This window comes from Carassius carassius, chromosome 37, assembly GCF_963082965.1.
Source record: "Carassius carassius chromosome 37, fCarCar2.1, whole genome shotgun sequence".
NCBI lineage: Eukaryota > Metazoa > Chordata > Actinopteri > Cypriniformes > Cyprinidae > Carassius > Carassius carassius.
The window spans coordinates 5,180,744-5,208,200 of NC_081791.1; the positions used below are offsets into that span (position 1 = coordinate 5,180,744).

The following is a 27,457-nucleotide window of genomic DNA, read 5'->3' on the forward strand; positions in this document are numbered from 1 at the left end:
TGACGTGATGAGGTTAATATCTCCAGTGGTGAGTTAAATAGTAGGAAGTTTCTTGACCTTTGAGGTCTTTACAGTGATCTTGTGTGTAAGTGGCTTGAGGGGAACCTGTAGTTTGTGCGCAAGTGTATGGTCCATGAAATTACCTTCAGCCCCGGAGTCCAGAAGTGCCTGACAGTCGTGGGTGTGTACTGACCATCTCAGTCTTACCGGGAGGAGCGTAGATGTGGATGAGGTCTTCTCGGCAGAGATCCCACCCGGTAGTAGCCTCATACTCACTATCGGGCTTGGCCTTTTACCATGGAACAGCAGCTCCTGCAGGAGTATGACTGGGCAGGATCCGTCACTCTACTCGGGACAGTCTTGCATCTACTCTCAGAGCCAACTCAATTAGTCCGTTAAGGGATGTCGGAAGATCCAGGGCGTAGATCTCTCTCTGGACGCAGTCAGCCAACCCATGCAGGAACATGTCCAACTGTGCAGCCTCGTTCCATTGACACTCTGGCGCTAATGTTCTGAATTCGATAAAAAATCAGAAGTCGATCTCTCTCCCTGTCACAGGTCTGCAAGTATTCTGGCTACATCTCTCCCGGCGACGGCCCAATCAAATACGCACACCGCCGTCCCCCATAGTGCCGCTCTCCCAGTCAACAGCGTCAACACAAATGCGACCTTGGCTCGTTCGCTGTTGAAAGTCCTGGGTTGGAGAGAAAAATGCATAGAGCATCGTGTTAGAAAAGCTCTGCAGTAATAGGGTTCACTGGAATATGACTCTGGAACTGGTAGGTGGGGCTCTGACTGGGAGGGGCTCTCTAGTGGTGTGGGGGGGAACGGCCAATGTCGGCAATGCAGTGGGAGCTCGCAGGAGTTGTAATTGCTGGGTGAGCTCGGACTCCTGCGCCACCAAAGCCTGTACTGCGTCACACGTGTCATTGAGATTCTTCAATCAATAAGATCAACCACATTCCTCCAATAACTCATTTTATACACTCTATGGTCTAAGCTTATGGGTCTGTCATGTGATGAAGAAATGACTCAAAAAAACAGATGACTCGATAGATGAACTAATCATTTCTCTTTCCGGCTCAAGACTGCATAAGTAAAACCTATAGGTCTGTCACGTGATGAAAGAACGACTCAAACCCGAAGACTTGTCAGATAAGAGGTGAGGTGTGCTAATCATAGACTGAAGACCCAGGTAAATAATTAATTCATCTTTTCTGTTTCTTATAGCATTATAGTTTTGTATTTTTTGTAGTGTACTAGTAGACATGTTAGGGAAGTAACACATAAGATTTTAATTATATTTAATAAAATGAACCAAATGACTCGAAAAAAGATTTGTTCATTTTGCTGAAAGAGACTCAAAGGTCCGAGTCAGTAAAATTATCTAAACTTCCCATCACTAATGCAGACACAATGGCTGGATTGTGTTTACATTACACTGAGATCCATCCTCTGGACGAGGACACGCTGATTGGATAACATTCCGATCAGAAGTGCGTTTACACTTCGGACAAAATCTGAATACAAGGTTGCATGTTAATGCCAAGTATAAATGCAGCCTAACGGTCACAGTTTCCCTCAGTCCTGCTCATTGCTCACTGGAATAATTGCCCGCACCTGTTTGTAATCACCAGCTAATCAAGGACTCAAGGCTATGTTCAAAAGCTAAGGCAGCTGAATTTTTGTCTTGCTGCACTATCACCCAATGATTATACTATAGACAGAATTTTTTTTTAGCTCAGCTGTGTGAAGGATACACAAATGCTGCTTTCAGAAATCAGATAAAGGGATCTCAGGCTCAGCCAGATCTGATTCTTTTGTATAGCTGTTCACATTTTTGTTTTAAATGTGGCCAGTATCATATTTCCCGTGTGAAAAGAATATGGTTCTGAACTGAACAGCATACACAAAATAACAATATGAACAGGTTTGCCAGGTTTTCACAACAAAATCTGTTGAAAAGTTGAAAAAAGTTGAAGTTGAAAAAAAAAATCCTGCGGCAACTGTGAAAAATATAGCCCAAATCCGTGGGAAAACAGAGGATTTCGGTCTGAATGATCAGACTGCGGTCGCATTGCAAAACATCTGTGTCCGTATTCACAAAACATTTTATCTAATTACTAAGAGTTTTTAGCTAAGAGTTTTCTTTTAAAACCTATTCACAAAGCTGCTGAGACAAACTTTTACTAAGGAATAGAGAGAAGTCTTAAACTAAGAGTAAGAGCGGGGTCGACCTCATTGCCGTGGATGATGTCAGCATGCTTACTAACTATGCACACAGTGATTGGCTGATGGGGAGGGGTCTCTGTCAGATGTTTATTCATAGAAATATTACAGAACGCAATGTTAATTGTCACATTAAAATAAAGATTTTAAAATGCAGGCCAAGTGTCACTAATTTTAAACAATATAATATACACTCACCTAAAGGATTATTAGGAACACCTGTTCAATTTCTCACTAATGCAATTATCTAATCAACCAATCACATGGCAGTTGCTTCAATGCATTTAGGGGTGTGGTCCTGGTCAAGACAATCTCCTGAACTCCAAACTGAATGTCAGAATGGGAAAGAAAGGTGATTTAAGCAATTTTGAGCGTGGCATGGTTGTTGGTGCCAGACGGGCCGGTCTGAGTATTTCACAATCTGGTCAGTTACTGGGATTTTCACACACAACCATTTCTAGGGTTTACAAAGAATGGTGTGAAAAGGTAAAAACATCCAGTATGCCGCAGTCCTGTGGGCGAAAATGCCTTGTTGATGCTTGAGGTCAGAGGAGAATGGGCCAACTGATTCAAGCTGATAGAAGAGCAACTTTGACTGAAATAACCACTCGTTACAACCGAGGTATGCAGCAAAGCATTTGTGAAGCCACAACATGCACAACCTTGAGGCGGATGGGCTACAACAGCAGAAGACCCCACCGGGTCGAATCATCGAATCATTTCAAATTGGTTTCTTGAACATGACAATGAGTTCACTGTACTAAAATGGCCCCCACAGTCACCAGATCTCAACCCAATAGAGCGTCTTTGGGATGTGGTCGAACGGGAGCTTCGTGCCCTGGATGTGCATCCCACAAATCTCCATCAACTGCAAGATGCTATCCCATCAATATGGGCCAACATTTCTAAAGAATGCTTTCAGCACCTTGTTGAATCAATGCCACGTAGCATTAAGGCAGTACTGAATTAGTATGGTGTTCCTAATAATCCTTTAGGTGAGTGTATATTTATATGAACTTCCCATCACTACTGGTGTTCCGAAAACCGATGCAACCGGATCTTGACTCGAGAACGAGACAATCTTTCGTTCATTATCTGGCTCGGTGTTCATCTTCAGTTCTCTCTTCACAGCAGTTCAGTCAGTGTACTGTTTGAGTAAATGAATTACTCCGGGATATTGGTTTGTTTAAACTCAGAGGGAGTGTCAGTCATGTTAAAAAAGTTAACAGCTTAAGTCATTTGTGGATTAATGCGTATTGGAGACGTGAACCGTTTCAAATGATTCAGTTCGATTTGGTGAACTGGTTCAAAAAGATCTGGTTACATCGAGTGATTTGTTGGCGAACCGGATATGACAAACTGCTTTGTTTTGAACTCTCTCTCACAACAGACACGGAAGAGAAGACAATGGTGAATAAAGTTGTAGTTTTTGCTATTTTTGGACCAAAATGTATTTTCGATGCTTCAACATATTCTAACTGAGCCTCTGATGTCACATGGACTACTTTGATGATGTTTTTCTTACCTTTCTGGACATGGACAGCATACCATACACACAGCTTCAATGGAGGGACTGAGAGCTCTCGGACTAAATCTAAAATATCTTAAACTGTGTTAAAAAGATAAACGGAGGTCTTACGGGTTTGGAACAACATGAGGGTAAGTTATTAATGACATAATTTTCCTTTTTGGGTGAACTAACCCTTTAAGTTAATCAAAAATCTCTGTTTACATGGTATATTCTTAAGTAAATTGTAATAGTGTAATGAGTAATTGTAATGAGTGTGAACAAAAAATAAAAATAAAAATACATGCTCAGTAGAGAGGATGTCACACACAATTATTGGATTCATATATACCCTATTACCTTCCTGCCTCCATAGGCTGCCTGCAGGGATTGCATTTTTCAGCTTTTGGATGCAGCCTCTATTTAAACCCTGTCATAACCACAGCTTTTGGTCTGACCTCATCAGTGCTCCTTCTGTTTATCCATCACTTCTCCTGTCCTTTCCACATCTCCTTGCCATGGATTAACCTGCAAAATAAAACTGTTTACATTCATCCAACACATCATATTCACATTCATATGAAAGAGCAAACTCCTTACGTCCTTCATATGCAAATCCCCAAAAATCTGAACATATAAACTGCATATCCAGACAGATATTTTACAACCCGAATTCCGGAAAAGTTGGGACGTTTTTTAAATTTTAATAAAATGAAAACTAAAGGAATTTCAAATCACATGAGCCAATATTTTATTCACAATAGAACATAGATAACGTATGAAATGTTTAAACTGAGAAATTTTACACTTTTATCCACTTAATTAGCTCATTTAAAATGTAATGCCTGCTACAGGTCTCAAAAAAGTTGGCACGGGGGCAACAAATGGCTAAAAAAGCAAGCAGTTTTGAAAAGATTCAGCTGGGAGAACATCTAGTGATTAATTAAGTTAATTGATATCAGGTCTGTAACATGATTAGCTATAAAAGCTTTGTCTTAGAGAAGCAGAGTCTCTCAGAAGTAAAGATGGGCAGAGGCTCTCCAATCTGTGAAAGACTGCGTAAAAAAATTGTGGAAAACTTTAAAAACAATGTTCCTCAACGTCAAATTGCAAAGGCTTTGCAAATCTCATCATCTACAGTGCATAACATCATCAAAAGATTCAGAGAAACTGGAGAAATCTCTGTGTGTAAGGGACAAGGCCGGAGACCTTTATTGGATGCCCGTAGTCTTCGGGCTCTCAGACGACACTGCATCACTCATCGGCATGATTGTGTCAATGACATTACTAAATGGGCCCAGGAATACTTTCAGAAACCACTGTCGGTAAACACAATCCGCCGTGCCATCAGCAGATGCCAACTAAAGCTCTATCATGCAAAAAGGAAGCCATATGTGAACATGGTCCAGAAGCACCGTCGTGTCCTGTGGGCCAAGGCTCATTTAAAATGGACTATTTCAAAGTGGAATAGTGTTTTATGGTCAGACGAGTCCAAATTTGACATTCTTGTTGGAAATCACGGACGCCATGTCCTCCGGGCTAAAGAGGAGGGAGACCTTCCAGCATGTTATCAGCGTTCAGTTCAAAAGCCAGCATCTCTGATGGTATGGGGGTGCATAAGTGCATACGGTATGGGCAGCTTGCATGTTTTGGAAGGCTCTGTGAATGCTGAAAGGTATATAAAGGTTTTAGAGAATCATATGCTTCCCTCCAAACAACGTCTATTTCAGGGAAGACCTTGTTTATTTCAGCAGGACAATGCAAAACCACATACTGCAGCTATAACAACAGCATGGCTTCGTCGTAGAAGAGTCCGGGTGCTAACCTGGCCTGCCTGCAGTCCAGATCTTTCACCTATAGAGAACATTTGGCGCATCATTAAACGAAAAATACGTCAAAGACGACCACGAACTCTTCAGCAGCTGGAAATCTATATAAGGCAAGAATGGGACCAAATTCCAACAGCAAAACTCCAGCAACTCATAGCCTCAATGCCCAGACGTCTTCAAACTGTTTTGAAAAGAAAAGGAGATGCTACACCATGGTAAACATGCCCCGTCCCAACTATTTTGAGACCTGTAGCAGAAATCAAAATTGAAATGAGCTCATTTTGTGCATAAATTTGTAAACTTTCTCAGTTTAAACATTTGCTATGTTATCTATGTTCTATTGTGAATAAAATATTGGCTCTTGTGATTTGAAAGTCTTTTAGTTTTCATTTTATTAAAATTTAAAAAACGTCCCAACTTTTCCGGAATTCGGGTTGTACTTTTTCTTTGCAGGTTAGATCCTGAGGGCTACCAGTGCTGTCCTTTCAGATGACTTGAATCTATTAGTGATTAATTTTTTCATTCTGGCTGAAAAACAACCTGACCACAAACTTATTAAACAGAACAACTGACATATTCTGCATTTGAGAGCATTTAAAGATCTGCTAATTACATTAATGATATTTTATGATCTGGTTTCCTAAATAATTATGCTAAACTTAAACATATGTTGTCGATTCAATTTAGCAAGGACAGAAAATATATTGTGGCTTTCCTCAAAGAGATTCCGATCAGCACAGAAATAGATGATGGTCTGAGAGAGTTATTTTTTACATTTATGTGTGTGAATTATGTGTTGAAGCCTCTTATAATTGGATTTAGTTTCAGATAATTTATTATCAGCAGTTTACTACAGCTTGTGCGATAAAATCATATATGCTATTTTGTCTAAATACAGTCAGATTTATGAGTGTAAATGGGTATAACGTCTAAAGGGGAAAGTACATTTGTAATTGCTATATGGGTTGTATGATTGTGAGTTACCAACTATCTAAGCTGCAGCGAGCAAATTGTAGTTGAATAAATGCTTTGCTCAAATATGAGATGCAATTAGAGTGGATAATTAGCAAGCAGTAGAAGTGGACAGAAGTGGCAGATAGATGCATACCTCCACAGTCCACACATAAAAACAGGTAGTGGTCAGGCCCTGGCTCTCACAAGGTTGAATTCAGTGGTCAAGACAACAACTGGACACCACTGCATCTACATGCTTTGCAACCGCAGACATACCTGATTTAGCAAATGTTGGCAAGATTAAAAGGAGAGAAAAACAGTGAACAGAAAACAAAAACAGTGACTGAGGCTAAGGTGCGTCCCAAAAGAAACAGCACGCACTCAACTGCCACAGCTTTAATTACGAAGCACAGGGCTCTGACCATGATTTACAAAATAACCGTATAAAATTCATACATTACACAGTTGAGTACATATCATACGTACATAGTGCATCATTTGGGATTCAGCTTTAGTTAAGTTTGGAATTGCAGTCCGTCGCAATAGGTGGCAAAAGGCCACATTAAAACTGTCCTGTAAACTTTTTTACTATTGCTTCAGATGTCTTTTATGTATAGTTTTAATCTTTTTACCCTTCTTCCAGACCCAGACTTTTAGATGTAAAACAATCATAAAAACAATAACATGTTGAAATATATATATGATCTCTCTCTCTCTCTCTCTCTCTCTCTCTCTCTATATATATATATATATATATATATATATATATATATATATGTATATAAACTAATGATTGCTCTTCAATTGTGTTCACAGCAAAAAATGTAGGCTACGTAGTTACTGTATCTACTTGTAAACGTAAATTTCACTTTTCAGAGTTTCATTTTCAATTTATTTGTAATTTTGGAAAACAAGGAACAATTAATAGTTATCTCAGATATAATTGTCTTAAAATAAAGTAAAATTAATTGTTACCTCAGTTGTCTGAGGTAAATTGTCTTAAAATCTTTAGAATGCCATATCTTTCTCAGCTTTCAACCAAAATAAATGAATAAATAAATAAATAAATACATACACAATTTGCGATGTGCTGGAAATGCTCATTCATTTCAGAAATAAATAAATAAATAAATATGCTAGATGCATCGAGACATGTAATTAACAGTATGGTGAGACTGTAAAAAGTATGTCCTTTAATTCACAAGTGTCCATATTTCAGACATAGCCAGATGCAAAAATAACTACTAACATTGTCAGGGTGACAATAAAGCCCTAAAAAAAACGAACTAACATGAACTGTTCCAGTGATATGTAGCCTATTTCAAATAAATAAACTTACTCTGGTAATACTATCTCAGCTCTGGATGTAACCGCTTTAACCCATGCCATGTATAATTAGATGAACTGCCCGGAGCCTCGTTTAAACGGCGTGGGTGTGCATCCTCCCTCAGTGGACCCGCCTCTCTGAGCGTAACCGCTCCCCGCACCTTCACCGATCCACGGTGTGTGTGTTAAACACTGCGCGCGCAGGTGCTGCTGGGACAACAGAGGAGTCCGCTGGAGCGCATCTGTCTCGGGTTCAAGAGCTTCGACGGTGAGTTCCTATAATAACGTTTATTAAAATGCTGAATGTAAATTAGAAACAGACGTAATAACTTGCCAATTAGGCGGAGACAGTTCAATACAGAAGTAATCCTTATCTTTTCACGATGTTGTCACTGCATTATTTATAAATGTATTAACGGCAAAGCAACAGTAGTATTTTATTTTATATATTTTTAAAACTTTTCTTTCTGCGTTACTGCTTTAATAGCCCACTCTTTAACACCAGCCTAATCGAAATACTTTACTGTTATCATTTATTGCATTGTTCCTATTTAATGCAGCAATGGTAAGACTTGACCCAGGGGCGGACTGGGACCAAAAAGTGGCCCTGGACTTTCTGGCCCACAGCAGCCCACCACATCAAAACGCAAACGCCCCTGTTTTGATGTAATTTATTTATTTGATATTTAAGTATACTGTTTGGGGATTTTAACCAATAGGGCAACTGATCCTCCATTGAAAACCTGCGTGCTGCAGCTGTTCATTTAGCGACTCCTAGTGAGCGATACATGTTCATCACGAGACAAACATTCTCCTAGAACTCACACTTTGCATTCAATTAACCAGTGTTGGGGAGTAACTAGTTACATGTAACTTAATTACGTAATTTAATTACAAAATAAAAATAACTGTAATCAGTTACAGTTACTAAGAAAAAATGAGTAATTAAATTACAGTTACTTCTGAAAATTTTAAAGATTACAGTGGGGATTACATTTGAATATTTACACACATCCACATACAGGTGTAATTGATTTCTTTCCCAAATTGCACTGACTATTCTGAGACGTACGGCCCTATAATTTCCGCGATGCAGAAACATAGTCTGGTTAGTAGAATCCAGTCATAAAAACGGGATTGCTATTGCCTAACACGGACGGAATATGCCACATTTTGGACAAATATATCAAAAGTACACTTGAATCAAAGCATATGCAAAGTTTTAATATTTGCTATAAATTCAGAGACAAAGGTTACTGTTGTTAAACCATGCCACAAATGTACATATTTATTTATTTAAAAATAAATACAAATGGTAATCCATTTGCAATAATAATAATTAAAAAAAACATGGTTACTGTACTTTTACGTAATAAAAGCAGTTAATTTTTGTGAGGGAAAAACATGACTCATGTTCAGTATTAGGATTTTATATTGTAGTGATGCACTCAATTTGACATGTAGGCAATTTAGAAAGTATAGTTTTGTTAAATCTTGAGTGTTAAAGTCATGAGGTAGATGGATAACAGGGCAAAATAAAGAGACTGAAAAGAAAAAAGAAATGAAGTGAAGGTGAAGTTCAGGAGAGAACTTTTAATTATTTTGCATGTCCCCAAACTAAAGATTTAAATCTTTTTTTATATCAGGTCCATACAAAAAATAGTGTTGTCCATGAATTTGTTTGTATGAGTTTGAGATTTCCCGGTCTGAAATTTTATCCCAGTCCGCCCCATGTGGAAATTAATGAAGCAGACATGTGTTCAAATTTGATCATCTTAATTCAAGTGATGAAGGATTGTAAAAGTCTGACAGTATTGAGCACTGCTGTAAAGTTAAACCTGAATGGTGTAAATGTTTGAAGATGATTAACAGTTGCAAATAAACATTTATTGGAGATTTTGAAAAGTAATCAAAAAGTAATCAAAAGTAATTAGTTACATTACTTTAATAAAGTAATTGAAAAAGTTACACTACTATTACATTTTAAATAGGGTAACTTGTAATCTGTAACCTATTACATTTCCAAAGTAACCTTCCCAACACTGCAATTAACAGATGCATGAATATGTGGTAATATAAGTTCATGATCCGATTCGTGAACAGATTATTCTCTTGAGTAAATCTTTTAAAATAATCATTTATTTTGTTTAACGAAAACATTGTGGAAACCAGTGGTTCACAAACTGGATAGATCTGAGGTGCAGGGCTCGCAAAATCGCTAGCCCGACGTCCAGGGGCTATTGTGTTTTGCATTCGGGCTCCAAAATGTATCACTGCTCTTCCCGACGGGCTATCGTGAATAGTGATTTAAAATTCGCGTTGTTCACTCGCTTGGAGGGGTGAAATGTATCGTAGTTGATCGTTTTCACTTGTTTCTAAATCTTGCTGATTCAACTTTTTTAAACAATTTGCGCGCGTTCGAAGCTTGCGCGCACTCGTTCAAAGCACGCGCTGTGAGCAGCATTTCAGACAATGCGCGTACAAAGAATTAATTCATCTTTTGGGTATCCTAACTTCTGAATGAACAAATACACACACAATTATTTCAAAATAATTGTCTCTGCAAGTATTCTCGTAAACACATTCGGTTATGTTTTAAGTGAACGTATACAGTGGCCTGCTGCTCAGAGAAATTCGCTGTACCAGATGAATCTGTCTCTCTCTAAATTAGACGAAAACGCGCTTGTTGGCTGCGCGATCGACTCACTCATCCATTTGCGTAGAAAAATAATATAGTAATATTATGATTTTCGTCAATAAAAAAAAAAAAAAAAAAAAATATATATATATATATATATATATATATATTTGTGTACCGGGCGGGCCGGCCCACATATATATATTATATAAGCCACATATGTAAATTTTACTCTTCCCAAAATACAACTGTCAGCATTGCCATTCCTGTGATGAGAGTAATCAGGAATCCCTCTTCAGTAAGCAGACATCTGTTGTCTTTTTTGGGCTCCTGTTTGTAATTTTCATTAGCCGCACCAACATTTTTAGCCCTACAATATTACCACCAGAAGTGAAGAGAGTATAGAAGTCCAGTCTGTTCTATGACCATTTACTTGGTGTTATGAAACACTGAAACTATCTTTAAGCCTCACCCCTGAACTCTTGTCCCTTTACCTTCAGGTAGATCAGGATGACAGGTCCTCCATCATTCTTGTTCAGTCTGACCGCATTGGCTGTGGTTGTATCTTTGGTCTATAGTAGTGCTTCTATCGCAAACAATGAAGATGACTGCCTTTTGACACCAATAAAGATCCCAGTGATCCTGGACCAAAGCACAGTGAGGCTCCAAAGCCCAGAATTCACTGCAGAAAACTTCAGTGAGCCAGGAGTGATGTGTGGGATCGAGTGCCAAAGAAAGCTGCCAGAAGATAGGCCTGCGGAGCTGGAACGACTACTGTCTTATGAAACCGTCTACGAGAACGGAACACGCACCTTCACCAAAATACAACTGGAAGAGGTCTCCGAGCTACAAAACGCATCCTCTTCTGTCGTCTGCAATGCAGGACACCTTAAACGCAGAAAACGGCAGGTATACGGCATGGACGGCCGCTTCGTGATCACAGATAAACACTTCATCACCAATTACCCCTTTTCTGCCTCAGTCAGGCTCTCTACGGGCTGCTCAGGCATTTTAGTTTCTCCAAAACACGTATTGACTTCTGCCCACTGTGTCCATGATGGCCAGGTCTATCTGAAAGGGACCAAGAGGCTGCGAGTGGGTGTCATGAAGCTTCGCTCCAAACGCAGGGGAGGACGCCAACGAGGAAGGAGGAGAGGAGAAGAGAGGAGAGAAAGCCAAGTGGGAAATAAAGAAGATGTAGCCACTGAAGAACTACTTCATAGACAACACGGAAGGAAAAGGAAGAACCGTGTTAGACGTGAGACAGATTCGGATCAGTCCAGACAACCTGTGATCAGGTGGACACGCGTCAAACGAACACAAGTGCCAGCGGGCTGGATGAGGAGAGCAGGCAGGGAGATCTCGGCTGACTATGACTACGCCCTTCTGGAGCTGAAACGACCCCATAAGATGAAGTTCATGGAGTTAGGCATAGTTCCTGTAGTCAAGGACATCCCAGCTGGAAGAATCCACTTCTCTGGTTTCGACAATGACCAATCTGGGAAAGTGGTGTACCGCTTCTGTTCGGTCTTAGAGGAGTCCAAGGACCTCATGTACCAGTACTGTGATGCACAGAAGGGGTCGAGCGGAGCCGGGGTGTACGTGAGGCTACGAGATCAGGGAGGAAAAGGGAAGTGGAAGAGGAAGGTAATTGGCGTGTTCTCTGGACACCAGTGGGTGGATGTCGATGGGATACAGAAGGACTATAATGTGGCGGTCAGAATAACACCCACCAAGTACGCCCAGATATGCCATTGGATCCATGGAGATGCCAGTCAGTGTAAGGCGGCCTAAAAAAGGCTGACAAGTCATGAAGACTGCTGGGACAGTCTAGATGCAAACTGCTCATGTTTGTTACCCAACTGAAAATCCACAGCATCTGTACAGGAAACGCCATTTTAACAAGATGAATTTGGATGCTGTATATTTATTTTTGTTTTCATTGCCAAAATATGAGACTGTAGCCTTTGTAATGTCATGCTCAGGCCATGTTTGTGTTAAAAAGCCAATGTCACCAGCTGAGGCTAAGTAGTTAACTACTGGAAACGAAACAATCTGACATTCAGTATTTTGTTTAAGTTCTTGAGGAGTTCACCCAAATATGAAAAACATCACCAGCTGCATGAAGAGCCCATATTCCATACAAGAAAAGTACATGGTGATTCATACTACCTCTGAAAAGAAATGGGAGGATTATTTGCTAGCAATAAGAATATGGTGCATAGTATAAATCACTATGTAGTAGCTTAGACATTCAAAGGTGATTGCTTGGTCCAACAGTATTTGTATTTATTTAATATTGAATGCATTTGCCTAGTAAAGTCAACCTAGTTAAAATATAAAAATACAAAAGGTATACACAAACACACTTTTTCCCTTTCTCAAAACACCAGAAACAAGACTCCTTTTTATGCCATTCTGGTTTATTATTTTTGAAATGACAGAACAAGGAACATTTGTTACATTACACATGACCAACAGCCATGCTAATAGCAAAAAATAAGTAACGCAATCAAAGTGCACATTCTACACTAACAGCTCATCAGATGGATCCAAATATAAATACAAAATCTGAGCGGAGTGACACTAGAACCAGCCAATTGAAGATTTGATGCAGCTGGACTTTATCCCTCCAGAGATCCTGATTGGACAGCATCCTGGTAGGAGGGCCCGCCCTCTTTCTGGTCAGGGAAGAGCTTGATGAGATCATCGATTCGAAGGATGGTGATGGCTGCCTCTGTGGCGAACTTCAGACTCTTGGTTTTAACCATCGTGGGTTCATACACTCCCGCCTGCTTGTTGTCTCTTGGCTTGCCATTGACCAGGTCCAACCCAATCCTAACAGCACACATCAAAACAGGTTTAAACAGAGGAATCCAAACTGCATTGGCTCTCAGCTTAATCCAGAATAACCCACATCGCTTCCAGACTGTCTGCACAAATCCCATTCATCTACCAAATAAATTCTAAAGACATTTTAGGGAAGTAAACCACAAGCTTACTTCTTAACTGCAGAGTTTTTACTCCTGATTGTATGTTTGCTGTCTGACAGTGCAGTCATATTTCTAAGAGCTGAAGAGTGTGTGATGAGAAGAGAGCAACACTAACCATTTGAGGTTCTTGCGTTCAGGGTTGACCTGAGCCTCATTGTGGAAGGCTCTGAGTTTGGCCACCAGGTCGGTGGAGTCTTGTGCGGCGTTGACTGCCAGAGTTTTAGGAATGACGAGCAGAGAGCGAGCAAATTCAGCAATAGCCAGCTGCTCACGGGAACCCTAGGTCAAACACACAACAGATTCAATAGTTCATTCATACACACTAATTATTAAAAAGCACAACTGCTGTATGTTAAAGATTTGATCAGTGCCCACAACATTTTTCCATTTACTCCCCATTCATTTCCTCAGTATGTAATTCAGTAAGGGCTAAGAACCAAACGAAGCAGATTTAAAACACACAACTTTGTAAAATATAACATTAAATGTGTTGCTCTATAGGGCTGTCAATTTCTTTTTAATTGTAAATATTTTGTAAATATTAGCAGCCCTACTGTTTTGTTTATAACTGTTAAAGCAAATTAATTTATTATATATTGCTTTGAAAAACAAGCATTAGTACTATTTTGCTCGATGCGCCCTCTTGTGTCCTCAGGAGAGAAGCCAGATTGTCATGGACCTCAGAAGTGGAAAGCTGAGGTAAATCACTACAAACCTATGATCATGAACGGTGTTCTGAGCTGTCTGTAACCGTAGTGAGGTTTAATGTGTCTCAGTGATAATGAGGCATGTTTGTTCTGAGCAGGATGGAAGCAGCTGTCAGCAGAGCTGTTCATCTTTCCCTTGCCCACTCAGGACTCTCACTCTCTCCCACGCGTATAACTGCACACGCCATCACACAGGCACAGCAGCAATTATAATGGGAGTGTGCATGCTTCCAATCACACACAATACAGTAATATATATATATATACACACACACACAGTACAGACCAAAAGTTTGGAAACATAACTATTTTATGTTTTTGAAAAGTTTCTTCTGCCTCATCAAGACTGCATTTATTTGATCAAAAATACAGAAAAAACAGTAATATTGTGAAATATTATTACAACTTAAAATAATAGTTTTCTATTTGAATATACTTAAAAAAAATAATTTATTCCTGTGATGCAAAGCTGAATTTTCAGCATCATTACTCCAGCCTTCAGTGTCACATGTGACATCCGGTCTATCACATGATCATTTAGAAATCATTCTAATATTCTGATTTATTATGAGTGTTGGAAACAGTTCTGCTGTCTAATATATTTGATGAAGAAAAGGTTAAAAACAACTGCATTTATTCAAAATAAAAAAAAAAACATTTCTAATAATATATTTTCTTTACTATCACTATCAATTTAACACATCCTTGCTGAATAAAAGTATTGATTTTATTTAAAAGAAAGAAAGAAAAAAAATTACTGACCCCAAATTACTGACCAGTAGTGTATATTGTTATTACAAAATATTTATATTTTAAAAACATAGCTTCTTTTTTTTTCTTTTTTTTTTATTCATCAAAGTATCCTAAAAAAGTATCACATGTTCTGAAAAAATATTAAGCAGCAGAACTGTTTCCAACTTTGATAATGAATCATCATATTAGAATGATTTCTAAAGGATCATGTGATAATGATCCTAAAAATTCAGCTTTGCATCACAGAAATAAATGATAATTTAAAGTATAATAAATTTAAAAACAATTTAAATTGAAATAATATATCACAATATTTCATTTTTTTTTCTCTATTTTTGATCAAATAAATGCAGGCTTGATGAGCAGAAGAAACTTCTTTCAAAAACATTAAAAATAGTAATGTTTCCAAACTTTTGGTCTGTGTATATGTATATATATATATATATATATATATATATTTATTAGGGGTGTAACGGTACGAAAAAAATCACGGTTCGGTACGTACCTCGGTTTTAAAGTAACGGTTCGGTTCATTTTCGGTACAGTAAGGGAAAGGAATGCAAACATTAAACTGCAGGTTGTTTATTACTATACACTTTTTTTTTTTTAATACTTTTTAATAAAATATATATAAAATAAAAATAGAATAAGAAATAAAATACTGCTGCAAAGTTCTCCACTAAATAAAATACTCTGTCTCAAACCAATATCATATAATAAAATATAATGAAAAATATAAATAAATAACTATGATTACAGTGCAGCATTACCAATCCCAGCTTGTAGGCCTGCTTCACCAGAACCGTGCCGTGCCTGCTGCTTTAGGTGACAGGGAGACCGCCGTCAGACCAGGCTCTTGTCTTCATGACAACAATATCTATACTTCATGTTGAACATAAATATAAAGCCTACTGATAAAGGACACCGTCAACAGTATTGACGGCAAAATAGACTATGTTTGACAGGTGCAATATTTGAAAATCAATAATTATTTTTTTTAAATTACATTTATATCTGAATATATGTCAACCTATAGACTTTCAAATATCAAAGTGTCATGAATTAATATGTATTTGTGTACAAAATGACAAACATATTTTCCTATTCTATTTTGCCTGGAAACGCTTCTAACGCGCGCGTGTTGCGTGAAAAATAGGCGTCGGTTCTATTTCTAGCATGCACGCGTTTTCCGCGCGGCTCACGCAGGCAGTCTGCACGCTCTAACCTGTTAACATGGGAGCCGAATTAAAAACGGACAGGCCACGCAGCTGAGACGCTCACGCCACGCATCCAGTGTGTCGCCGGCCTTAGAATCAGCTGCAGGGCGGGATTTGCGATGAACGCGGAGACTTCCGCCACTTAATATGTTCATTTGGAAACACGAAAATGTACCTATGTTCCACACACAAAATATTGCATTCGGTCATTCGGTACACACGTGCACCGTACCGAAAGCCCTGTACCGAAACGGTCTGGTACGAATACACGTACCGTTACACCCCTAATAAATATATATAACTGGTCTTAAAAATAAAAGCCTAGATTGTGCATTTATACATCAGCTATTATTTAACTGTCAGTTTATTACGATGTAACATTTCACCTAAAAATAGAAACATCAAGAAAATAAAGATCCCAGCAGGCAGCTGTGAAGGCTTGGGTCCTCACCATGCTAGTGGCGTAGTTCTCCAGATAAATGGACAGTGCAGCCTCGACAGCGCCACCTCCTGGTACCACAGATTTGGACTCCAGCACCCTCTTCACCACACACAGGGCATCATGCAGAGAGCGCTCCATTTCATCACACATGAAGTCATTCGCCCCACGCAAGACGAGAGAGGCACACGTGCGTGCCTTTGTGCTGAGAGACAGAAAACAGCATTAAAAACAAACAAACCAAAGCCCCCCACTAAAACTAAAATGTTTCCTTTTCCAAAGGAAAACACTGCTCAGGGTCCCATGCAGTTAACAGCAGTATTATTTTTCCGAATGCAAGTCATTTTTATCAGTTATTGGCAAATCAGATGAAATCGGTTCAAATCATACAGAAATGTTTTCTCTCTCCTCGTGATTTTAACACTGTTTGTACTTCTTAGGCAAGGTAATCAAGTGTGTTAAAGCACATTTCCCAACGCACCGGTGATAGAGTTTCACTTTAAGCGTGTTTAGGCTTGATGTCTTAAGTGTTGATATTAATTTGTTTCTCATTCTTTTTTTCTTCTGTATACAAATACATTTAAAGGATTCTTGTGGAGCAAGGGCAATTAAAACAATTCTAATATTTATAATGTTGGAAACATTTGGTTTTATTTAATGTTATTTTACAGATCTGAATGTAATAAAACACTTTAAAAACTTTTTTCTCTCTCATCAATGCAATTTCGACCATGTGCAACTTATTTTCCAGAAAACCCAGTAGATAATGTGTTTAATGTCTCCTCTTTAACACCGAGACAGATTATTCAGAGAAACGCAGGATTGTGGGTCTGTATGAGCTCTGGAGCTGTCAGAGTTACCAAGCTATCAAAGGACGAGGATTTAAAGGAACCAGAACTGATTTCATGAGCCAGTTTCACTGTACAGGCCGAGGCATCACTTCAATCGTACAGGTTGTGTTGAAGGAAAAGGACGATGCTCTCACTTCTTGATGAGGATGAGCTCGTCGTCACACACTCGGTCCTGCACCACCTCCTCAGCCTGACCCAGCATGGTCACCTCAAACGTCTCCTCTCCCTCCAGGTTAGACAGGGACGAGCACATTGTGGCTGTAGGGGAAAAACCAAAACATTGTTCATCAAAGCTAAGACCGAGAATAAATGAGCTCTGTATTTCAAGAACAGAAGGCCTAGATCTAGGTGTAGACTAAAGCATGTGCAGTCATCTGACCCCCAGTAGCTTTGGCGATGCGTTTGAGGTCCCTCTTGAGCACCCTCCTCACAGCCATGGCTCCGACATCTACAAAGTATTTCAGACACATGTCATCAATGCCTCCGGTGGTCAGAATCACATTCGCTCCCGACGCCAGGATCTTCTGAATGCGCTCCTTCGTGATGTCTGACTCCCTGAGAAACAAATCCAGAAAGGTCGGCGAAACTGATGAAAATGATCGACTAATTAGTCCCAGCTTGAGACATCAATAGCACTAATAATGCAAACAATAAAAATTGAGAGAGGACACTTGTGTGCATACAAACTGAAAAAAAAAAGCTAATAAAAGGTAATTACTTTTTTTTTTTAAGTAGGTAAATATGCTTAATAAAGTGTTAGTTGGAAAAACAACCCTAAAAAAAAAAATCCCTCCTGAAAATAATAAATCTCAATGTCAGGAGGCAAAATTAGTTATGCACTAATTGGAACCGCTTGTATATGAAGCTCACGTGTAACGGTTCACCTCAGGTGCTAAATACAGAGGTTACTAGGGTCTAAAATAAGTGTGCTCAAATTACTAAAACCCACATACAGAGTCAAATAATCATTATGCATTTATAGCATTAATACTTAGTCTGATATATCAAAGCAGTGAAAAAAAACAACAACAACAAAAACATGGTTGTTATATTTTCTTTTAATTAAAATGAGTTTCAGTAGTAATTTTCAATGCATCCATAGTTTTTATTTTTAATTTCCTTTTCAATTTGGGTTAGTAATATACTTAATTTTTTTTTTTGCTTCAATAAGTCAAAAAAAGAAAGCAAAAAGCACTAAACAATATAAAATAACTTTTTTCAGTTCTCAGCATCATTACTGCGGTCTTCAGTGTCATATGATCCTTCAAAAATCATAATATGCTGATTTACTAACTCAAGATACATTTCTGATCATTACCAATGCTGAAAAAAGTTGTGCTGCTTCTTTTATGTACTTTTTTGTTGAATATAAATATTTTGTAACATAATAAATGTCTTTAATGTAACTTAATTTAAAAAAAAATCCTGAATAAAAAAAATAAAAATCCTTTTGAGTCCAAAACTACAGTGGTATAGATGCATGTTGTACAGCCCAAAAGTAAAACACAGACGTGTGTATCTGTGTGTAAGAGAGGCTTTGGGCAGACGATGCTTTATCCCACGCGTATAACTACACACACCACAGATGTGTGGCAGCAATGTAAATGGGAAGTTTCGTTGTGTGTGTGTGTGTGTGTAACAATGTGCCCTCACCTCTGTCTGATCTGGTCCAGTTTTTCTGGATCATTGATGATCACCTGAACACCCATCTTCATCTTGGTTTTCTGCAGGCTGAAGTCCAGACAGGCTATCTTGGCATTGGACACACGCTTCACCATTCCTAAACGATACAAACATTTACAAACACACATCCTGACATACACTGTGCAATGCCAAAAACAAGCGTGACGTGTGTGAACAGACCTTGAGATCCGACAGTGCAGTTCAGTGCGTATCCGTTGACGAGGAAACTCTCCTTCTGGCTGCGTCCGTGAGCCTTCAGCACATTCACAGAGTTGATGGGATAGCGAGCAACACCTTTACCATCAACAAACTTCACAGCCAGGGCAGCGTCCACCACCATATTAGCAAAAAAATCTGAATCACTGACAGAACGTCAAGGAGCTTTCATTTCAATGGATTAGTCAAGGTCTGAGAAACTCTTAATGCCGTTTAAAACTCTGAATACAGTCTTAAATACAGACTCGTTATGCAGCCTTACTGAATGATACAATCATAAAACATTGGATGTTGTGACATGGTTTAGATCGTTAAACGCAAAATATTATTAAGAAAATAAACACAACAAAATACTTTTAATAAGCAGAATCTCTAATAAGCAGAATTTGTATAGAGGCTGAACACACACATTTAAGGAATGAATACAATTTTACATTTCTACATAGAATGTTTATATAGGTAATAATATTAAGAGGATATATTAATGCGTATACATATGTATTAATAATAGTACACACACACAAACACAGGTGCATCTAAAAAATTTTGAATATCATGGAAAAGTGCTTTATTTTTTGCAATTTAATAAAAAAAGCAAACTTTCTTATATTCTAGATTCATTGCAAGCACTGAAATATTGTAAGAGTTTTTTTGTTTTAATTCTGATGGTTATACCTACAGTTTAGTATCTCAAATGTAAATATTTTCTCTGAGATCAATTAAAAAAAAAGATTTACAAAACAGAAATGTTCAGGATCTCCAAAGCAGGTGTAATTATGCATCAATACTTGGTTGGGGCTCTTTTGTATGAATGACTGTTTCAGTGCAGCGTGGAGATGATCAATCTGTCTCACTGCTGAGGTGTTACTGAAGCCCAGGTCACTTTGATAGCAGTCTTCAGATCCTCTGTATTGTTTGTCAGCTGTTACTTATCTTCCTCTTCACAATACCCCATGTTTCTCTGTGAGGTTCAGGTCAGGTGAGTTGGTTGGCCAATCAAGCACAGTAGTATCATGTTCAGCAGACCACTTGGAAGAGGTTTTGACTGTGGACAAGTGCTAAAGTCCTGCTGCAAAATGAAATCAGCATCTCCATAAAGCTTGTCAGTAGATTGAAGCATAAAGTGCTCCACAATCTCCTGGTAGATGGCTGCATTGACTCTGGACTTGATAAAACACAATGAACCAACACCAGCAGACGTCACAGCTCCCAAATCATCTCTGACTTCAGAAACTTCACACTGGACTTTGGTTTCTGTGCCTCTCCAGTCTTCCTCCAGACTCCAGACCTTGATTTCCAAATGAAATGTTAAATTTACTTTTATCTGAGAAGAGGACTGTGGACCACGGAGCAACAGTCCAGTTATTTTCCTCCTTACCCCAGGTGAAATGCTTCTGATGTTATTCTCTGGTTCAGGAGTGGCTTGGTTGTATGAATGTGACATCTGTCTCTTTTCCTGAAGATGTCTGAGTGTGGAGACTCTTGAAATACTGACTCCGGCTTCAGGCCACTCCTTGTGAAGCTCTTCCAAGTTCTTGAATCAGCTTTTCCTGACAATCTTCCCAAGGCTGTGGTCATCCCTGTTGCTTGTGTACCGTTTCCTACCGCACTTTTTCCTTAAAGTCAACTTTCTATGAATATATTTTGCTACAGCACTCTGTGAACATCCAGCCCATTCAGCAATGAACTTGTGTGTCTTACGCTCCTTGTGGAGGGTGTTGATGATTGTCTTCTGGACATCTGTCAAGTCAGCAGTCTTTCCCATAATTGTGGTAGCATGTTCTGAACTAGCCCAGGAGGAACCCAGTATTTATACTCAAAATTAATCAAACGAATCAAGCTCAATGCAATATTAAAATTTTTTGAGATACTGAATTTTAAATTTTCCTAAGCTTTAAGTCGTAACCATCAGAATTAAAACGAGAAAAAGTTTTTGTGCAATCTAAAATACAAGAAAGTTTGCTTTAATTAAATTACAAAAGATAATTATCTTTTCCATGATATTAACTTTTTTTAGATGCACCTAATATATATATATATATATATATATATATATATATATATATATATATATATATATATATATATATATATATATATATATATATATATATATACACACACACACACACACACTGTAAACAAGCACAGTAGCATGAAACAGCAGCACACAGAGGATACACTCCAATAATCTTAGAGGACATGGAGGTCTTGGCAGCATTGATGAGGCACTCTCTGCCCAAATCATCAGTGCTGATGGTCAGGTTCTCATTGATGTATCTGACTGCCTCCCTGTGAACCACAGCAAATTAGACCATTTCATTTTGATTTCAATCATGCTTAAACACACCAGACTTCTTGTTGGCACAGGAAGTGACTCTTACTTGCAGGCCAGTCTGTATCCACTGATGATGGAGGTGGGGTGGATCTTCTGGTGGACGAGCTCATCTGCACTCTTCAGCAGCTCAGCAGCGATGATCACCTTCACACACACAGATGAGTGGCTCTCACATTAACTCATATTTAATCAACACTGTATAATGTACTGTCAGGATGTGGAAGCGGCAGAGAAAGACCTGCACGTCCCGTAGTTTATGACAGGCAGTTTCTGTGTCCTGTTAGCATAGCCACACATACGGATACAGTATGGATGGCACTACGACAGGAAATGTTTCTTAACAGAAACATTATCCAAAGCAGCAAATTTCTCACCACTGATGTTGTGCCATCTCCAACCTCCTTATCCTGCAGCTCTGCTAGCTCACAGAGGACCTTAGCGGCCGGGTGCTCCACCTCCAGCAGCTTCAGGATGGTAGCTCCATCATTGGTGATGGTCACATCCTGAAACACAGATCCTAAACATGAGAAAACAAAACCGATAGGAACATCCACACTGCATTTTCCATCTAGAAACTATTCTAATGTCCCCTATAAGACATTAAAGGGATAGTTCACCAAAAAATAAAAAAATGCAGTCATTAATTACTCACTTTCATGTTGTCCCAAACCTGCAGGACCTCCGTTCATCTTCAGAACACAAATTAAGATATTTCTTGATGTTTACGTTCAGATCAAAGCATAAACAATGTAAACAGCACATCTGTGTACACAAGTTGCTTACGTTGTTTACTTATTTGTGATGCTCTAAAATAGTGCTATAAACTTTTAAATGAAGTCCTTATTTTTGTTTTCTTTGTGTACAAAAAGTATTCTCATAGCTTCGTAATATTATGGATTTACAGGGATTATATAACCGATGTCCTTGCTACGTTTCTGGACTTGGATCATGTAAGGATCCTTGCCGTCTATGGGAGGGTCAAAAGTTCTTGGATTTCACCAAAAAATATCTTAATTTGTGTCTTGAAGATGAACGGATGTCCTGCAGGTTTGGGACAACATGAAAGTGATCAAATTAATGACTGAATTCTCATTTTTGGGTGAACTATCCCTTTAAATTCACAAGATCTGAACATCACGGGTTACTCTGACCAGAGGAGAAACGACTGCACTTACACCGATGTCGTCCACCAACATCTTGTCCAGGCCGACGGGACCGAGAGAGCTCTTCACGATGTTAGCAATGGATGCAGCGGCCATGACTGCAATGCAACAAATAAAATTAATTACTACGTGTACAAACTATTTTTCCTGGAGTGAGAAAAGTAATGAAGTGAACAACAATTTTATATGATTTCGATATAGGCTACACATATACAGCACTCTCATTAATTGAATTTTACAAACAACAATTTTATTAACAAACAATATCCTGTGGCACGCTATGTTTTAATGACAGTGAGGAGTGCTATGGGTGCACAATAATTCATCTTTAACCTAAACTGCAGATTAGACATGTGCCGTTATTTGGTAATGCGATATATCACGGTATCGAATATACACAATATAGTTATCATGGGAACTTCTAAATACCGTGAATAATTATATATTACAAATTATCCAGAACTTTGAATCCATTTTAAGAATGCTTTTCCCATCAACTGGTCAAAATGCACAACACCGCTGTATGCTGCTTGAAAGAGATGTACGCTCTGATGTAAACAAGCACGCATGAGAAGCACATGAGGAACACGTGAGAGACGCGCTGAATGAAAGCACATTCACTCTCTGACAGCAGATGGCGCTAAACTGTAGAAAATGCAACCTTTATTCTGGAAACCCCATAAATAAAGCAGCCTGCTGTCTAAAACGTATCTAAATTTTAAATAGCCATTCAGATTTGTGTATTTGCTATGATGTTCATCACAGCGCCAAATACTTAAGTATTTTGACTTAATAGGCTATTTTTTTTTCCATTTTAATCTGGATTAAACATACCATAGATATTGTTTGAAAGTGTTTTGATTATTGTTCGTTCACACTTTACATTGGGGCTTCGTAAATCTTAGGTATTCCAATATTTAATAAAATGTTAAAATCTTAAGTTGCAGCCGTTTTATTTAACGAGCTAACATGAATAAGACTTGTATTAATTTTTTTAAACAAAGATAAATAACTTCTGTAGCAAATGTAGCTGTTGCTCATTGTGAATGTCAATGGTTAACTAATGAGACCTTATTGTAAAGTGATACCTATTAATCTTTATAGCTCTTTTGCACTTTAATCGGTGTAAAACTTTCAATACTTTATTGTATTTAAATGTTGTTATTTTTGTTATAAGAAAAAAGTTAATTTAACCTGTTATACTGTATTACGACCACTTATTTTTTTACATTTCAATACCATGATAATACTGTATACCGTGATAAAAGCATGAGCAATTAATCGCAACAGGAAAATTTGATACCAACATGTCCCTACTGCAGATCTCACGTAATGAGAAATATTTTAGCGAGAACAATGATTTATGATGTGCATAAATGTAACCTTTAATGTACGTTATAATAAAACAAGTCGACTACCCTCCATCTGAGGATTTGAAACAGGTCCTTATAAGGCAGCAGGTGTGGCGTGAATCACACAGAAGCAGAAGTCCTCAGTTACCAACACTGTTATAGGCATCTAACGGTACATGTGCTTTACATTAGACCTCTTTCTTCCAAGTGCATGTACTGTGTGGTGAAAGCAAGGGTTTTAGACAGACTTCATTAGTAACACACGCTCAGTGACGTCACTGCTCCTGCAAACAGTAACGTTATTAGAGATGCGACACACTGATTTACCGTTAACGGCTCATGGCCCACTGTACCAACGGAATCAATGTGATAACGGCTGAAGAAGACAATGCTTAAAGCTGAAGAAGTATTTTGATGTAAATCAAGGATTATACTCTGATTCCTGTTAGCCGCACGTGCTGCTCGAGACACCGGGCGCTCTTCCGGATAAACAACGTCGCGTGCGGCCCGTTCACCGCGACTCCGGGTTTTATTGAGGGCAAATATGAGCGGATCAAGACTCACCGTTCTGAGTCCTCACGGACTCTCCGGTCGTCCTCTGGCCGAGCACGGTTAACGGACCCTCTGTCATGGACATGTTGGATGAGAGAGAAGAATGAAGAAGCGCGCGGTGGATTATGGGTAGCGGGAGGGGCGCGTGTGGAAGGTTCCAGATCGATCCAGAACAGCAGCTTTTATTTCAAACTCAGACACACACGAGCCACTGAACAGATCCAAAGACTAGACTCTGCACATGTATGCGTATAAAGAGCTCTAAAGCCACACAGATTAACTCACAAACTGTTAGAGATGTATGAACTACAGTTCCCTGCTTTAATGTGGTAATTCTTTCGATGGTTTAGTTAAAGCGTTTATTAGGACTAAGCGACCTCCAGTGGTCTGGCGGAGTAGCGGCGGTTATTTAAACTGTAATACGCTCAAAATATTGTAGCTTTAATCTTTTTCTAAACATTTCGACTTTATTCTCGTAATAGAGCATCACAGTCCCGCCCACAGCCCGAGAGAGCTTTGGTGCCGGAGGTAAATTTCCCATTCATTTCTCCCATTGACTTTCGGAAAAATCCGTATCTAAAGAGTTTTAGAGCATGTGTGAGGATAACCAGCTACGGCTGAACTCATAAGCATATCATTTCGAGTGAAAAAATTAAGAGAAAATCCCAAAAAGTCAAAGGTACAAGACTGTGTACATATTTTCATTTCGAGCAAAGGAACTACTCATCCCATAAACCACCCCCCTCACTATAGTCGACTGAAGCCACAACCGCGAACGAGCCTTTTGAGCGATTTCCAAATCTGATGACAGCCGCGCAAACTTTTTCCTCCAGTGAATTTTATTTTATATAGTGAATGTGCAGTAATAGCAGTTCTTTCAGTATTAATCGTGTAAATAAATAGTGTTTTATACAGGTATTGTGTATTTATTTTTATATTTATCATCGTGTATTTTATATATTATGTGCGTGTGTGAAAGCGGTTAACGATAACGTCAGCAATGGTGCAGTGCTTTGTACTAGGGATGCTCCGATCACGATCGGCCGATAGTTAATGCGCATCTCGTCAGTAAAGCCGGTTCTCTAATCAGTGGTAAATTCCCTCAGGTGCGTGATTTCACATAGAGCAGCTGTTACTACACAGAGCCGTTGTTAACTGAGAATATGCTCAAATAAACGACAGGCCGATCGTGATCGGAGCACCCCTACTTTGTACCCATAGACAGTAAAAGAAATGGACACAGCGACCCCATGGGAACTCAATTGAGACAAGTGAAGCCCATTTTTAGTGATTTTTAGCACTTTCGTTTCTGACGCGCAGAATCAAACCAAGCTTGATGACGTCAGCAACCTGTCTGACAGATGTAAATCTTCTAGTAGCTGTGCGTGCAAACTGCCATCGTTAATCTTGCAGAGACGGCGAGCTTGAGTGGGGAGTTCTTTGGCGTGAGTGAGCAGGAGTAAGTATTCTGATTAATTATAGTATTTTAAAATGTAACGCCAGGGCTTGTATCTATGGGCTTCTCTCTTGACGTCTCCCCGATTGCCTGCGAGCTTCTCCTCCTGTCTGTACGATAATTTCGCTACTGTGCGACAGAGAGTGGTTATGACGCAATCGTTAGCCTATTTTTACAAAAACTGTTTCTACGGGGCCATAATGTAACATAGAAGGTAATGGAGCTCTTTATACATTGTCATGTATCTTTAGAAATAAATAATGGACAAATGGAGTCTTTAAACGCCTCAGATGTAAAGTTATTCGCTGTCAAAGTGACGCCAAAATGAATGGGAGTCAATGGGATGCTAACGTAAGTGAAGTTCTGCTACAAGATGGCGGCACGCTGCCAACTTCAACTACCGGTCGACTTCCTTCCCGCCTGGTCTTCACAGACCTTCGCAGGGTTTAACCAGATGAGTTCCACCAATCAGATGCATCACTGTGGGATTGTGGGATTGTTCAGGATTGTGGGTAATGAAGTACTTATCCAAGACATCGCAAATAAAAGGCATTTAGCTCAAAACAAGGTTAGTGCCCCATGAACCTTTGGCGTTTATATGAGCATACTATCGCTTAGTACAGCCATAGCTGGTTTTAAGTTTACCATGTATGGTTACGTTTTTATGACTTATACCCCAAATGTCAATGCAGAAATTGTATTGAATTTTTACTTCCGGCACCGGCTGTGGGCGCGACTGTGATGATCTATATTCCGATTTTATTCTAAGAGTATTTAAACGTTATTCTCGTAATATTTTTACTTTATTCTTGTAATTTCGACTTTATTCTCGAAATATTACGACTTAAATCTCGTAATATTAGATTTTTTTTTTTACGTGCCACTGAAACGCTGTCATAAATATTAATAGGGGAGGGGGCCCGCAAATGTGTTTTACCTATGTGACGAAAAGAGGTAAATCCGGCCCTTGAAAGGGCCATTTGAAGCTGCATTGAAACTGCAAATCCTTTTTCCTCAAAAATCTTAATTTATTTTCGACTGCAGAAAGAAAGATGTGAATACCTTGAATCAATGTTGCCAACTAATTTTCAGGGGAAGTTGATAAAGTAAGGTAGATTTTTTGCTAAAAGTTGCTAAATGATGTCACTGCGCGATGACATCATAACGTAATCACGACGCAATATTGTTTTACCAAATCAAATCTCAGCAAATATATATTTTATATGTGCTAATTTCGATTTGTTCATAAAATAA

At 38.8% G+C, this 27,457-nt stretch overlaps 2 protein-coding genes across 2 annotated transcripts; one reads left to right on the forward strand and one right to left on the reverse strand.

Moving 5' to 3' along the window:
* Nucleotides 1–8,027: 8,027 nt before the first annotated feature.
* On the forward strand, nucleotides 8,028–12,835 carry LOC132117876 (inactive serine protease 35). Its single transcript, XM_059527210.1, has 2 exons — nucleotides 8,028–8,113; nucleotides 10,984–12,835. Exon 2 carries the CDS (start codon nucleotides 10,994–10,996, stop codon nucleotides 12,275–12,277), a length of 1,284 nt encoding a protein of 427 aa, XP_059383193.1. The 5' UTR covers nucleotides 8,028–8,113; nucleotides 10,984–10,993; the 3' UTR covers nucleotides 12,278–12,835.
* Nucleotides 12,836–12,885: 50 nt separating this feature from the next.
* On the reverse strand, nucleotides 12,886–24,992 carry tcp1 (t-complex 1). Its single transcript, XM_059527209.1, has 12 exons — nucleotides 24,760–24,992; nucleotides 22,856–22,941; nucleotides 22,055–22,183; nucleotides 21,727–21,824; nucleotides 21,524–21,634; nucleotides 19,307–19,488; nucleotides 19,097–19,223; nucleotides 17,823–17,998; nucleotides 17,578–17,701; nucleotides 16,605–16,797; nucleotides 13,592–13,755; nucleotides 12,886–13,321 (listed from the first exon to the last, which is right to left on the reverse strand). The coding sequence occupies exons 1-12, from the start codon at nucleotides 24,830–24,832 to the stop codon at nucleotides 13,108–13,110; spliced, it is 1,677 nt and encodes a 558-aa protein (XP_059383192.1). The 5' UTR covers nucleotides 24,833–24,992; the 3' UTR covers nucleotides 12,886–13,107.
* Between the last annotated feature and the right edge of the window lie 2,465 nt (nucleotides 24,993–27,457).

Excerpts from the sequence above, each read along its gene's own strand:
- LOC132117876 (XM_059527210.1), top strand. The coding sequence starts at position 10,994 with ATGACAGGTCCTCCATCATTCTTGTTCAGTCTGACCGCATTGGCTGTG.
- tcp1 (XM_059527209.1), bottom strand. The coding sequence starts at position 24,832 with ATGTCCATGACAGAGGGTCCGTTAACCGTGCTCGGCCAGAGGACGACC. Across the intron at positions 22,942-24,759 it reads GTCCGTGAGGACTCAGAACG|TCATGGCCGCTGCATCCATT; the intron begins GTGAGTCTTGAT and ends GTTGCATTGCAG. Across the intron at positions 16,798-17,577 it reads GAGCTCATCCTCATCAAGAA|CACAAAGGCACGCACGTGTG; the intron begins GTGAGAGCATCG and ends TCTGTCTCTCAG.